The sequence below is a fragment of the Dermacentor variabilis genome, chromosome 4 (assembly GCF_050947875.1).
Source record: "Dermacentor variabilis isolate Ectoservices chromosome 4, ASM5094787v1, whole genome shotgun sequence".
Classification (NCBI taxonomy): Eukaryota; Metazoa; Arthropoda; class Arachnida; order Ixodida; family Ixodidae; genus Dermacentor; species Dermacentor variabilis.
In genome coordinates, this window is record NC_134571.1 from 179,866,402 (window position 1) to 179,880,845 (window position 14,444).

At 44.1% G+C, this 14,444-nt stretch overlaps 1 protein-coding gene across 1 annotated transcript in view; it reads left to right on the forward strand.

Annotated features, from left to right (window-relative positions):
* Positions 1-4,166: 4,166 nt before the first annotated feature.
* Positions 4,167-14,444, forward strand: part of LOC142579978 (uncharacterized) — a 61,092-nt gene continuing 50,814 nt past the window's right edge. The window contains exons 1-2 of the mRNA XM_075690674.1: positions 4,167-4,358; positions 12,263-12,453. Of these exons, the coding sequence (XP_075546789.1) occupies positions 4,209-4,358; positions 12,263-12,453 (341 nt within the window). The 5' untranslated portion in view covers positions 4,167-4,208. The remainder of the gene's footprint in view (positions 4,359-12,262; positions 12,454-14,444) is intronic.

Genomic DNA, 14,444 nt, shown 5'->3' on the forward strand with positions numbered 1-14,444 from the left:
CGCTCGAGCTGCTCTTTAGCCACTGCTGCGCTCTTTGCGTCAGGCCAAGGACTCAAGACAAGCTCATTAGATACAGTAGCCGCCTTTACATGTACACGGCTGAAGTGTATCATATTCGTTTATCGCATCGCATATACTGATAAGCCACCGTTTACATATATACGCATCATGTTCAGCAAGCTAACGCCCGCTAGTGACACATGTTTGAGAGTTAGCGCGCTCGCTTCCGATAAGCCTGCTTTTGCTGCTTCGTTGTGAAAGGCACTGAAAGTGCATGCAGGTTTTCGGCTGCAACTTGTCGGCGCCTTCATCATTTGTCCGCACGGACAAATTTACAAGTTTACACGGTGTTTACTCAGTGTAAGTTTACACGGACAAGTTTGCACGATGTTTATTTTACGGAAAGGTACGGTAATTTATCAAGATATTAAAATTTCTCAGCGCGAATGTAACTTTGCCATATCTATAGTGGTAGCCGAGTGCGGACGTCTGGGCTTCTATCTCCTCAAAGCGGACTTAGCTCCGTTAATGCAGCGAATGAACTCGCTAATAATATTGTCATTCATTATTGACAAACAACACAGTTTCAACGCACGTAATGTACTCACGAGTCAAAAGGAATGACTTGTAAGCCGCCATTTTTGTTTTTGATGTCTTATAGTGTGGTAGCTGCCGCCCCCTACTGTCAGAGGTGGGCGCCGTGTCAGTTTCGACCGTTGACGGCGTGGTGGTCGTTTGTAATCGGCGGCGGCGGCGCGCGGCCATTTTTCATTAGAAACCGAAACCACAAACTCAAAAACGCCCTTTCGTTACATCCTTCTTTGCTAAACTAGTTGAAATTCTGGGCTTTTCAATCTAAGCGCTTAGATGACAGAATGCAGAGGTGTTGAAAGAGAGAGAAGTACAATACCTTTTGTAAATTTTTGTTTTTGAGCAGAAAATATAAAGAAAAAATGCGACATATCTAAAGGCGTGCGTGTTGAGCGTGTTTGAATGTTTCTTCCTCCATGAAGAGGCAGAACCTCGCTTGTTTTGTGCGTCGTAGTTGCAACTGTTGTCTTTTTTGCTATGCCTCGATTTATACGAGATGATTTTTTTTAATTAAGTAAAGAGTCAATAAATTCGTCTAGAATTGCTAACCTAGCGCCGACGCACGTGACACTCTCTAGATATGTTAACATTGTTTCCACTTGTTCTGAATGAGATTGTGTTTATAAAATATGCCTTACGTAAAAGAAAAGTAAACAAATCTCTTCTATGACCATCTTTTGCTGGGTTTAGCCCTTAAGCTGTCAACCAATCAGCAGATGTTGCAAGACCCATTCCAGATTAAACAACAAGTGAAATCATTTGTTCTGAATATTAATCACCATTTGCTTAAGTAACCTTTTTTGTTATGTCCTTTTCCCTGAAGAGAATCAAAATATTTTTTTTTGCAGCTGGCGAACATTTTTAAAAAATTTAGATATGTTATGAAGCTGTAAAAAACAAAGGTGCTCAATTTGTTAACCCGCCGTCACCAGGTTCAACGAACGAAGTGCGAATGAGCAGAAATGCTGGCATTGCTCGAATGCACAACTATTTCTGAAAAAAAAAGAGTTCTTTTTTAACCTGCACGTCGTAACTGTTTTACAGTTCAGTGAGGCTATCGGCGTCAGTTGCATTCGATTTTTCATATGAATGCTACAAAGAAACAGCAACATGTAGTAGACATGTCGAAATAATTTTTTACACGTAGACATGTAGAAAAGCACCTTCGAATGTAACGAAATAATGCAAGAACTTCCAGCTGGCATCTTAAACATATCGGGGCCAGAAATTTATATCTCACTACAACTTGCGTCTCTCGCGTTGATGCTCTTTTCAGACATATCCCCGATTCTACCCGCAAGCACAGTGCCCACGAGCCTCGATCCGTGATTCCGACGTTTCGAGACGCTGTTCCTTCTCGCTGCGCCATACTGTGCATTTGAAGAAGTTTCGGAATCCAAGGTTGCGCTGCCTGGTGACAATACTTAGGCGCAGCCGCGCGAAGATTATGGTCGTTTTACAGGGAATCTGTCTATGGCTAGGATCTGGCGGATCACGCCCGAGCGTAGAGCAGCAATTTTTCATTCGTCGGTCGATCCCCAAAATAGCGCAATGCCGGGTCGAACCGTGGTGGGGGTTAAGCTGGCGCTAAGGCCCCATATGTGGGCCGATACCGAAGATAGCGCACTACCGGGCCGACCCGCGCCGGAGGTGCAGTCCGCCATTAAGGGGCCCAGATACACAGCTTCGCTGGTCATCCTTCTTCACAGAGTGGGAGGTCACTGAGCTTTTGTTTGTTTGTTTTGTGTTGCTTCACTGCTCCCCTACTTGACATATTTCTGTGCCTGAGACAGGGAAAAGAACTAAAAAAAACGACACACAATCTCAAACGAAGCTGCATTTACTTAGAGAACAAATCTTCATTGCTGTTTTAATGGCGCGCCTATCACGTCGAGAAGGAACGTCGGCGGGGGCAGCGGTGGCGCACCGATCAGTTTAGAGTCGGCGGCGGCGGCACGGCGAGTAATTAGGCGCGTATTATAGTCCGATGTTATTGGCGTGTGGGCGAGCGTCGGAGCGCGTTGGCTGCATCCGGTTACGTTGGCTGCGGCAGTGCGCGAAGCCGTCGGTCGAACCATAGACGCTGTTGTTCTCGTCAACGTGACGTAATGTGTGCGCGAACTCGCGCTAGGTCTGCCTATATTTAGACCTTATTACTATTAAAACAGTTGGCGGCGACGCGCCCGCGTCTCAGCACGCATTTCTACCGATTGGTTGGCCGGTTGTCATCCCGCGGAGAATGCGTTTCTGTAATTCCTGATACGACACGTTCCTGCTTACGTGGGCCGCAGAAACGCGCATTCTTCATCACAAGCTAACTCCGCTTGGCGAATTTGAGGCGACAAGCGTTGCTATAGCGAGTTACCTCATTTACAGGAGATGCGATATACCTAAAAGTTGATGTACGCTTCTGTCGCATTCATGCAAACGTGGCTAACGACCTGCTGTTGACACATGTGATCAAAGAGTCGATTCTGTCGTCCTCGCGCGTACGCGCGACATACACGGATGTGTAGAGGGTGTTGCGGAAAACCTGTCAAGGAAATCAGCTGTGGCCCTCAAGAAGTCAAGTGCCCTTAGCTGATCTTTCTGTTGTTCAACCACTTTCATCATTACATGAGTTGCAACATTGGAAGTGGTGAAGGAGCAGGAAGTGGAGGGATAGTTAATACCTGTGCGGCCACCACTGCCACGGTACATTTCCCTCTTTATCGAAGCGAAGACAATATATTGAAGTAGTAGTGTAGCACCAAGAAGACGAGGAGTGGAGAAAAACATGAACAGATTTTATCGTGTCATATTGTTTGCGTTACACTAAACCCAAGCTAGACGTCGAAAAAAAAACGCAGAATGGACAGGGATGAGGGAGGAAACAGGGCGGGTGTTCTTTTTTTGAGCCCACAGTGATTACAAGCAACCACTAAATGCATTTAAATAACCTTATCTATCAAAATAAAATCGGCTTTCGCGAGCAAGCCAGAAGTGCAAGCGATACACGTATCCAAATGCCGGCGAATCAAGTACCAATATAAAGAATCACGTGTCCTTCGCCTTCCCTCGTCCTTGTCAAACTTCGTGCTCGTTCTCCACATTATAAATATCTACAATCTAGTGCAATAACGCACATTCCTATTCCAAGTGAATGTACCAACGAGCCCGCATCAAAAGATGAAATAACCGTCAGTGCGGTCATGTAACAGAAACCTAATTACTTTGCAGCTTATTTTTGCGATTTACATATTTGGTTACGTAATAAGAGGATCATTTTTTCTTATATTGAATATACATACACTGATAATGAACATGTGTAAGAGGTACCAATGAAAGCAGTTTGCGAACACTCAAATTTTCAATACCGCCTGCCCTATTTGTATGAGAAGGCGATGCTTTGTTGCTATGGTTTAAACGTGAACTTCGTATTTGTGACAATGATTCTTTTTTTTTATTGAAAGATGTGAGTCGCAAAGACGACATTTTGTCAGGATACCTAATGATATACGGTATAAAGGTCTGACTTTTACCTTTTAAGCTGATTTTTCCGCGTTTATTCTTGCTAATGTGAAGAATGTGACGTTTTGCTTCTGCGTCAAAGAATAATAGTGCCTCCAGAGAATAAAATGGCTAGCGATGAGCTCCAGTTTTTGCTCATGCGATCGTTTGAGATGTTTATATTTTTACTTACCGGAAATTACTTGCTGGCCGATGCATTTAGATTGGGTTCAATGTACAAAGGAGAAGCCTGCAATTCGAGTATTGACGGATGGACGGTGAGCAATCGAACATTCTGGCTTGCAATTATGAACCATGATATATGCGTCATAGTAGGGGTAATCGGTAAACTGCAATATGTTTGCGGAATTATGAGTTAAATTAAAAGTATAGGCGAAAACGTTCGCTCGATATATTTGTAGCATTCTTGTCTTATCTGCATATTCACGGCGGGCTGGATGCGTTGACGTCTTGTGAGATGAGCTTGTATACACGCATTTCACATAAAATGTGTAATTTGAGATAAATGCATTGTCCGGAGCAATACTATAACAACGAAGTGCTAAATCGAAAATAATTATGGCTGATCCACCACCCAATTTGGATTATCTGCAAAGCTACGTTTTTCCTAAACAGTTAAATACTGTGCAAGTAAACGCAATTCATACTATTCTATTTATTCTCATCCAATTCAACCTGTAAACTCAGGGAATGTTGATGTTTATACACTGCACTCTTCTCATGCTATGCCGAAACGTAAAATTCAGTTTATATGAATGCACATTGTGCACATAAGTGTGACACATACCCAAATATATTTGAAGAATATGTACCTCTTGTGTCACAATGGGACATACCAATTTTATAGGATTGCCCATGAAGGTGCACATGCCCAGTGAGACATAAACGATGGACCGAGCTTGGGCGCCAGAAATGTAAGAAATTTAGGGAAATCAACAAGGCCATTGAATGCCGTGCGCTCTTTTGTAAGATATCTATGCAAGTTAGATATCCGTATGAGTCAAGATTACATGTAGAAGTTTGATGTGTGGCAATATTTTGTTGGTCAATTTAAAGAACTGCACAGGCCTGTTCATAAGTCCGGGCTCTGGCCTAGCCCGAAAGTACCATGCGTTGGCCCTCCAGAGTCCGGCTCGGCAACTTTAAACCTGGCCCGTACCCTGCTCAGGCCTGAAGAATTCCGGCGCGGCACGACCCGGGCCGGTCTGGTCCTGCTAGACTCATTAACCCTCGAGCCTATACAAGGCAAGGCCAAGTTCTCGGATATATTGAAGGTACTATCATGCGGCCAACGGGCACTGGGCGTTCTTCAAGTTGTATCAAAGCAGCTTGTGGCCCTGTGTCCACTGTTGCTGGCTGTTTTAACTGTAAGAGAAATGAACATTTGATTTTATTGCTAGCCGAACATGCACAGATTATGATTCGACTGTTTGGTTTGAAAACACACATATACATTGCACACTTACGGAAACGGGGAAAGATCAGGCTGGAAACAGCCAGCTAGAGTGGCACGACAACTGCTTACATTTTGAGAGGAAGATATGGAAAAGTACATCCTTTGATCGGCATCATCTTGCTTTAAAGTGTGATATGAACGGCCATACTACATTTTCTATATAGCTGTGCGGCAATATACCCTAGCGAAACTATAGGTGAACACTACCGTACGCATCGGCAGCCATCTTAGCTCACTTTTGAATTTAATAGAATCAGTGGGATGTACAGTGATGGAATTGGTGCCAATAAATTTGATGCAAATGTAAATTTAAATATGAAGGCATGCTGGATCTCAGAAGTAGCATGATATGCGCACAAACCTTCTTTAATTAAACAGAAATTGGTGATCCTCAAGCCTGACGCTTATGTGCAATCATATTTTCACATGGAACACGCCATTTTTGGTGCTTTACTCTGCTTCATTAAATGGTGTCATTTCTTCAGTCGACAATTTTTAGGCGTCCTTGTTTCGCAGTATATGCAGATTTGGACTCTGTCTAGTATTGCTTCAGTGCAATGCACTTAGAACAACGTAGTTTTTTTTTCGAAGGATTTGAACGTGATCCGCTTGTTTGTGAACGTATATTTGTAAGCAACCCATCTACTGTTAGAGAAACATATACAAGACTGCGAACACGAGGGCTGAGCCACTTAACGTGTGGAAATTGCATTCAGATGAAAAATTCATTGCGGCATCTTCTGCGTTTTGTTTTCTTTTTCACATTCATCTGGGCAATGCTGAGAAATTTTGCAGCATCAGCGTAGGCTTAACGTATTTATCTAACAGGAATGGGCACTTGAACGTCCTAATACAATTACTTCTTATGCGATAAGCTACGGCAGATCACTGTACTCACTTGGACAAATAATGAAGGCAGATAATAGAAACCAGCATCGACTGCCCAATGCCATAACATAAAAAAAATTGTTAGTTGAACTGCCAGAATTTGCTACTACTTTATTTAGGAACTCTGAGAATTTGTTGAAAATTTACTTCATTTTTCTTTTTCTATTAAAATGATGACGCACAGGCAGCGCGAAGCGGCACATCATTGACCGCTATCGAAAATCTACATATTATTGTGCAGTAACAAAATATCACAGACAACTCTGCCTCTACGCACGTCTTCTGCTCTGGAAAAATGCGGAAACTCCTCTCATTGATTCTTCTTGTAGTAGCTATACGAAAGAATACTTGAATACATGAGAATTTATTGAATTTTTTTAGGGATGGGTGTCAAACCAGTCAAATAGTTTGCAATCTCTTTAGCACGATTTCAAAGCAAATATCTTTCTAGCTCTTCCTCATTTTGATTAGACAATGAGAGGTCTAGCAACTCTTGAAGTTGGTCTTTCGACCCTACTCCTAGCCACCAATATGCCGTCCCCTTGTTGATAGGCGAAGCCGTTGTCAAACTCACAGTGCTACCTCCATCGAACGTCGGCTCGTTCGTTTCACGCCTGAGCATGATCACCTCTAGAAATTCGAAGTCTTAATAACTTGTGAATTATGTTTACCATAGTTGTTTAGTGTCGCGAAGAAGAAAGAATTCTGGCGGAAGCCATCTTAGGATGACTAACGAAATTATTGCGATTAGCATTCACTCAATGTATCGATGACTAGCGACACACCGTATGGAGTGAGATAAGTATATTTGGACTTTGTAGTGCTCCTCGTGAGACATAAAATACTTCTGCTATATGTGACATGCACTGTCTCCGTGAATGACCCACTTTGGCATGAACATCGCTCGCGAAAGTTATATCATGACGATAGGACGAGGACCGTACGCCTATGGCGCATGCAGTCACGACGATCAAACTACGAAGGAACGGTGTCTATAGAACGACGAAGGCACCGTGAGGATGACGGCGGGATGATTGCGAAGTGATGACCATAAATTACCACAATTACATTACAGTGCCATGACGACGGTGGTATAATCACGATTGATTAACGATAGCACAGTTATAACAGAGCGAAGAAGTTATGTCTATGGGACGACGAAGGCTGTCTGATGACGGCGGCATGACAGCAATTGGATGACATTTTTAAATGATGACGACGGTGCGACAATAGCGTGGCGACGGTTGCCTGGCGACAATTGGATGCAAGACAAGGGTACGGCGATGATGTCGTGAGGACGAAAGCGTGACGGCGACTGTATGACGAAAATGGCGGGACGACGACAATATGATGATAATCAGACGACGAAGCAGGAATGACGACGATGAAACTATCTCAGCGGTATCACGACCACGGTATGACAACAAATACCATATGTAGACATATCTAGAATTGCTATGTGTAGACGACGCAATGACAGCGATGGTATGATAACCGCGACATTATCACGATTGGAGGACGACAGCATGATTACGTTAGAATAACGTCGATGGAACTACGAAGGTGGTATGACGATGAGGGTATGACGACAATTTGATGATGTTTCTGAAATGATCGCGATGGTACAATAGCGTTACGAGAATGACCTAACTAGAACGGGATGTCATGACTGTATGACAACCATGGAACTACCATTACCTCGAGGACGTGAGTAGTGCAGAGGCGTAGTCAGAAATTTCGTTCGAGGGGGGCTCACGTTGCAGCTCGGCATCCTCCTTATAGAATTTGTCGAGATATCAAATGCACGAATAATAAATGCATCGGCATTGCCAATGATTCTGCAAACCATTTCTTGAACGCTACATACTGACAAGAAAAATAAAACATGTATTTTTTTCATAAAAGTGTATATTCGTATGTCTCAAAAATCGTGTCCCAAATAACTGATATTATTGATTCCATGTTTTCTGTGTATTTATTAAGTAAAGAAAATATCACAAGAACTTTAGAACTATATCAGTTTGAAACCAGCGAAGCAGTGCATGTCGCTGATATGAAAAATGTAAAGGCCGGTAAATGAACAAGTTGAAGACAAATACTTTAATGAAACTTTGTCATTCAAGAACCTTGTTTACGTATATGCAACGGCCAGAGAAAAATCTCAATGACGCTGTCTTTTGTTCCAATGTGTTGAGGAGGAGCAGCTGTCACCGGTCTTGTATTGTGTGTAATTGCACCGAAAGTGTAGTCTCAACAGAGAGCAAAATAAAAAGCAGCAGTTCTGCAATATATATGAGGGCGAGGCAAATGAGAAACGGGGTACTTCATTTAAAAGTAGCCTCCATGAGCATTTACATATTTGTCGTCCTGACTAATGAATCGCGTGATTCCCGTCTCATAAAAACCCTTGTGTTGCTGCTTCAAAAAGTCTGTAACTGATTCTTTCACGTCACCGTCGGACACGAATGTGTCGGACAATGGCGTTTTCTTGAGCTGTTTTTTCAATTGCCCCAAAATGTGGAAGTCGCAAGGCGCCAGGTCTGGGCTGTATGGCGGATGCTGCAGCGTTTCCCACTTGAACTTCGCCAGTTTTGTGTTAACCAGACCAACGACGTTTGGACGGACGTTGTCGTGGAGCAAGATGACCCCATTCGACAATTGCCAACGTCGTTTCTTCTTGTTTCGGCACGCAGCCGATCCAGCGTTTCACAATATCTCAAACGGTTGATAGTCTCTCCAGGTTTAGCAAATTCGATCAGTAATGGCTCTGACGATTGACAAAAAAATCAACGCCTTCCCGGCGGAAATGACAGCCTTTGCTTTCTTTGGGGGTGGTGAATTTGAATGTTTCCACTCTAAGCTTTGCTGTAGTGTTGCAGGCTCGTAGTAGTGGCGCCATGATTCGTCCCTGGTGACAATCGCAGACAAGTCGTCACCATCAATGTGATACCGGATCAGTTGACTCAAGGCTGAGGCCGAACCTCTCCGTCTTCTGAATGTGGTTCAAAATCTTGGACATCCATTGCGAACACAAGACCTGATAACGGAGATTTTCATGAATTATGGTGTGAACTAAACCGTGACTGATGGTCACGCGCTCTGCCAGTTCATCGATGCTTATCCTCCGTTCTTGTCTATTCAGCTCATCAACCTTGGCAGTTGTGTTGCAAGTGACTATAAAAAAAACTAGAAAAGATTGTATTTACTTCAATGGTACATGGAAGTGACTCTCATCTGAGTCTCGAGTGGTCTCTTCCACACGTGGGATAGCACTGCCTTAAATAACCACTGGCGGTCCTGTCGTTGTCGCCGTCTTCTTCCGGAGCCTGTGTAGTAGTAGCGCTTTTCGCAGTCCACACTTTTGTGTCAGCTTGTGGAGAGCGGAGGCGTGAAGGTGCATCTTCTTACCTTTTGGTTGGTCTTGCTTTGCCTCCTCTCTTGTGTCAGCTTGTGGAAAGGGGGGGCGCCTTCTTGCCTTTTGGTTTTTCTTGTATCATTTTGTGTCAGCTCGGGCAAAAGCGTGACTTCGTTTTGACCTCCAGTTTCTTCTATATCTGGGTGTCAGCTCGGGGAAAAGCGTGTCGTCGATTCGGAGAAGAGGGCAATTAGGTTGACGTGGGGAAGCCCGCCTGAACGCCTCTCACACCCGATAAGCCCATCATGACAGCCCGTCCGCCACCACAGGAGGTCTCGAAGGGGCTGCAGTATCGGAGCACCTCGAAAAGACCAATAGACCCCGCGCTTCTTGCTTTGTTCGCCGATCGTTACAAGGCCCACCTGGTGACACCTTCTGGAAATAAACCACACCCAGCCCAAGGCGTAAACAACATCGTGCACCCAACCAACCACGAGAACTGCCAAGTTCGCACGTCCTTGTCACCTTGTCAGAATAACCTTGTCACCTTGTCAGAATCGTTCCTGCAGCCCTCGTTTGAGATTCCTTAATACTAGCGAAGGAGAAAACCAGACTTCAGTGCGTTATTTCAACCATCCTAGTGCCTAACGTTTTTGGGTTTCCTTTTTCCGAGAAAGCCACGTTTGTTGAGGGACTGAGAACGCGCACTGAAAGCCAGCAGTAGGGTTAATCATACATTCAAATTCGACAAACAAAATACCCTCAAAGAAAAGCAAAGAACGGAAGGGGACCTTTGCAACAAAGAAGAAACTTATGGATGTGCCTAATTTGACAATTATCAACGCTTAATGCGCACTGGATTGGAACGTTGCCTGAAAGCTTTGGGGCCTCGCCGAAGGTATCAAAAGGCGCCAGGCACACGCGGCTCTATGTGCCACTTTGTGTGCCCGCGGTTTGCTTTTTGGTCCCCGAAAATGAGGCCGTGAACGCGAGAGGAATAACTAATTTCATTTCATTTCATTTTTATTCCTTAAAGAACCCGTGGGGGTACTGTATAAGTGGTGGGCTACACAGGAATAAGCAGAAACTATGTGTTAATTTATGGTGAAAGTTGATTGGTGACGCTTTCTCTGAAGGTGGATGGACAAGGGATGACGGCTTGGATGGCAGAAACTGCTTAATCGGACGTTTTGCAAACCGTTCTACTCGTTTCTTATTGTAATTTTCTGCCTAAATTCAATGCTTTAGAAATTGGTTAACTAATCTGGACCAATTATGCAGTTAAGCTGAATACAAAAAGTGCGCGACTTACCCCATACAATGGCCAGCAACATGCATTCGGTCGCGTTGTCTTATAGAGCATAGGCATATTTTTCATTCTCGCTAAATTTAGCTGGCGCACCCTGTATATCAATCAGCTGAAATAAAACATTTAGTTGTTAGTAGCGCCATCTCCCCGTCGCCCGCTTATTAGTGGTTATATGTGTGCCTTTGCGCTACAGTGTACATGAACATACAACGCATTGCTCCTCGTGACATCGCTGCGTAAACACCTTACATGTGCATGCACCTTACTTCGTTTGCATCCCTGCCGAGCTCTTGAGCGGTGTAGGGCATGAGCCAAAGACTTGCGTAGGAATAAATGTGCGAGATTCTTGGTCGATTAACGTAAGCCTTGCATGATGGGGCACGTTGCACAGGATGAACATAAACACAATCGTAGGGAATGCCGTTAGTTGTGTATGATTAATTACCCACTGCTTTTCTAAAACTTCATTTGACATAGATTCGGACAGGTGCGTTGGGTCAACCAAATCATCATCATCATCATCATCATCATCATCAACAACAACAACAACATCATCATCATCATCATCATCATCAGCCTGGTTACGCCTACTGCAGGGCAAAGGCCTCTCCCATACTTCTCCAACAACCCCGGTCATGTACTAATTGTGGCCATGCCGTCCCTGAAAACTTCTTAATCTCATCCGCCCACCTAACTTTCTGCCGCCCCCTGCTACGCTTCCCTTCCCTTGGGATCCAGTCCGTAACCCTTAATGACCATCGGTTATCTTCCCTCCTCATTACATGTCCTGCCCATGCCCATTTCTTTTTCTTGATTTCAACTAAGATGTCATTAACTCGCGTTTGTTCCCTCACCCAATCTGCCCTTTTCTTATCCCTTAACGTTACACCTATCATTCTTTCCATAGCTCGTTGTGTCGTCCTCAATTTGAGTAGAAACCTTTTCGTAAGCCTCCAGGTTTCTGCCCCGTAGGTGAATACTGGTAAGACACAGCTATTATATACTTTTCTCTTGAGGGATAACGGCAACCTGCTGTTCAAGGTTTGGGACTGCCTGCCAAACGCACTCCAGCCCATTCTTATTCTTCTTCTACCAAATTATTTTAAGTTAAAACAACGGTATGGGACTAAGCCTCTCTTGCTCACTTTTCCAGTTCTTTAACAGTTCCTTGGATTTCACCATGTTAAGAAGAACCTACGCAGTTCCAGGCAAGCGAAAGGATTCCATTTGTGTGAAGGCTGCATTCAAGCCTCTGTCTAAAGAGGGTCACGTGCTGCGGAAAACGTTCACTTACAGGAACATGAGCTCTACATACAAGTTATTTGATACAAATGTTTCATATTGGTAAGAGGACAAATATTCTTTGCAATAATTAGGTGTATCGTACTTAAGGTTGTTGAACGTTTCTGCCTTACTTCTATTTCCCCCACCCCCAGTGCAGGGTAGCAAACCGGAAACTCGCATCTGGTTAACCTCCCGGCCTTTTCCCATTCACGCTCTCTCTCTCTCTCTCGCGCGCGCGCGGGCTTGTCATCATTTCATTAGTTCTAGCATGTTCGTGTTGTAGTGCACGAATTCACAGCTCAGGATGCTGCAGTGCAATTTTATGCAATTAAAAAAGAAAGATTAGGCGCATGTGATAAAATAATTGGTGTGAGAGTTGTAGTGGTCTGGCAAAATGTATAGCCGTGCTTGTCAGCGCTTTTTCGCGACGTGCACGACTAAAAAGGAAACGACTTGATGAGTTGGAAAAAAATGAAATGGCCGTGCGCACACTTAATTTTTACTGCTTGAGCTTCGGTCTAACAACCCATGCATCCTTTCACTGGCACGGCTAGAAGCCGGCTTTGTGAAACATGGGACATAGATGGGACAATTTCCTGTTATATGCACGCGATTCGCAGTTTTTTTATGCATGAATGGAATAGCTCCAGATTGCGCTTGAACGTTGGCGCACCTTGCATGTTCAGAAAAGGATGATTTACGGAAATGGCTGGCACCACCATCCACGCTGTAGGCATCAAATTGACGTCAATCTGTTTTCGAAACTATGGGGCTCTCACACATGTAGTACTTATATAGGGCTATATATTACATGAATGTTAGTGCTATTGTGCTATTTCTATCGTTTCTCTGACGGCGTCAGCATGAACCCTTTAGTGAAGAGAGGAAAATTGTGCAGCGAAAACGGTAATTAATCTTATATTTATGTCATTAGAGCGCTCACCATGACATAAAATTTGGGATTTCATATTTGTTACGGTGTACGTTACGGGGCGCAGTTGTCGAGATAGTGCTTTTGCCCTCGAATGGTTTGTATAGTTAACAAACATAAATACTCTTGCGGTTCAATATATATGCGAAATTTTTACTTAGTTTAATGGTGACCCTTAGTGAACGTAACTTTTGAATCATCAGAGTCATTACGTAAAGAAAATCCAGAGTAAGAAAGGTTACACAAATGACATATCGTCATTGGCTCAACCTCCATAGTTGCAAGGCGCAATAATTTATTGTGCTTAACTCGAAAAAACGAAAGGCGTATATCAAATTATCGATAACAATCTGTTGCAATGTGACTGAGAATGAGTTTATTCATTGGTATCAACCCAGAAACAGCAGTAAACTGTGCCACGGTATATCCCTTTTGAAGTGATAGAATGGTCGGACCCTCCTAGCAGCTCGACGATCTCGCGGCGAGGCAGTTAGGGCTACCACTTTGTTAATGCTTAGCTACTGCTTGTTACTGCTTTGTTACGGCTGAACTAGGGCCTGACGTTTCAAACATCAAAACTCTAGACAGAACGAAATTCAAGTAGAACCACGAAGTCAGCCTAGAAATCCGCGAGTTTTGGCTGTGCTGCCGGAACAGCTCGTTCGCACTGATGATTCAAGGCACTGCCGATGACGCGGTCAGCTCTCGATATACCACAAAGTGATAAAGAGTGCGGAATATTTTACTGCTGGCGCGATCCATCAAGTGCGCCCTCATAGACGCCGACAACGGGGGGCTTTGAAATCCGAGTCCCCTCCAGAGCTTCCCGGGGTGCAGGGGCTCAGGCGATACCGAAGCCCCCTCCCTCCCCCCACCTCACACACACACATCTAAAGTGCCATTGCCCAGGCTTTGTCACCCACATCATTTGAAGTTCCTTTTGACTTGCCTCGACCTTGTCACTTGAAACTTTACTGGAGCTAATAGCTTACTGCGTCATTGTTGACGCGGACGTGCACGGCTTTTAATTCGTACGTTCGCTTTATTTCTGCGAATCCTGAAAATAGGAGGACACACGCATTAGAAGCACTAGCGGCGGCTGCCTCATCCGTATTTTCTC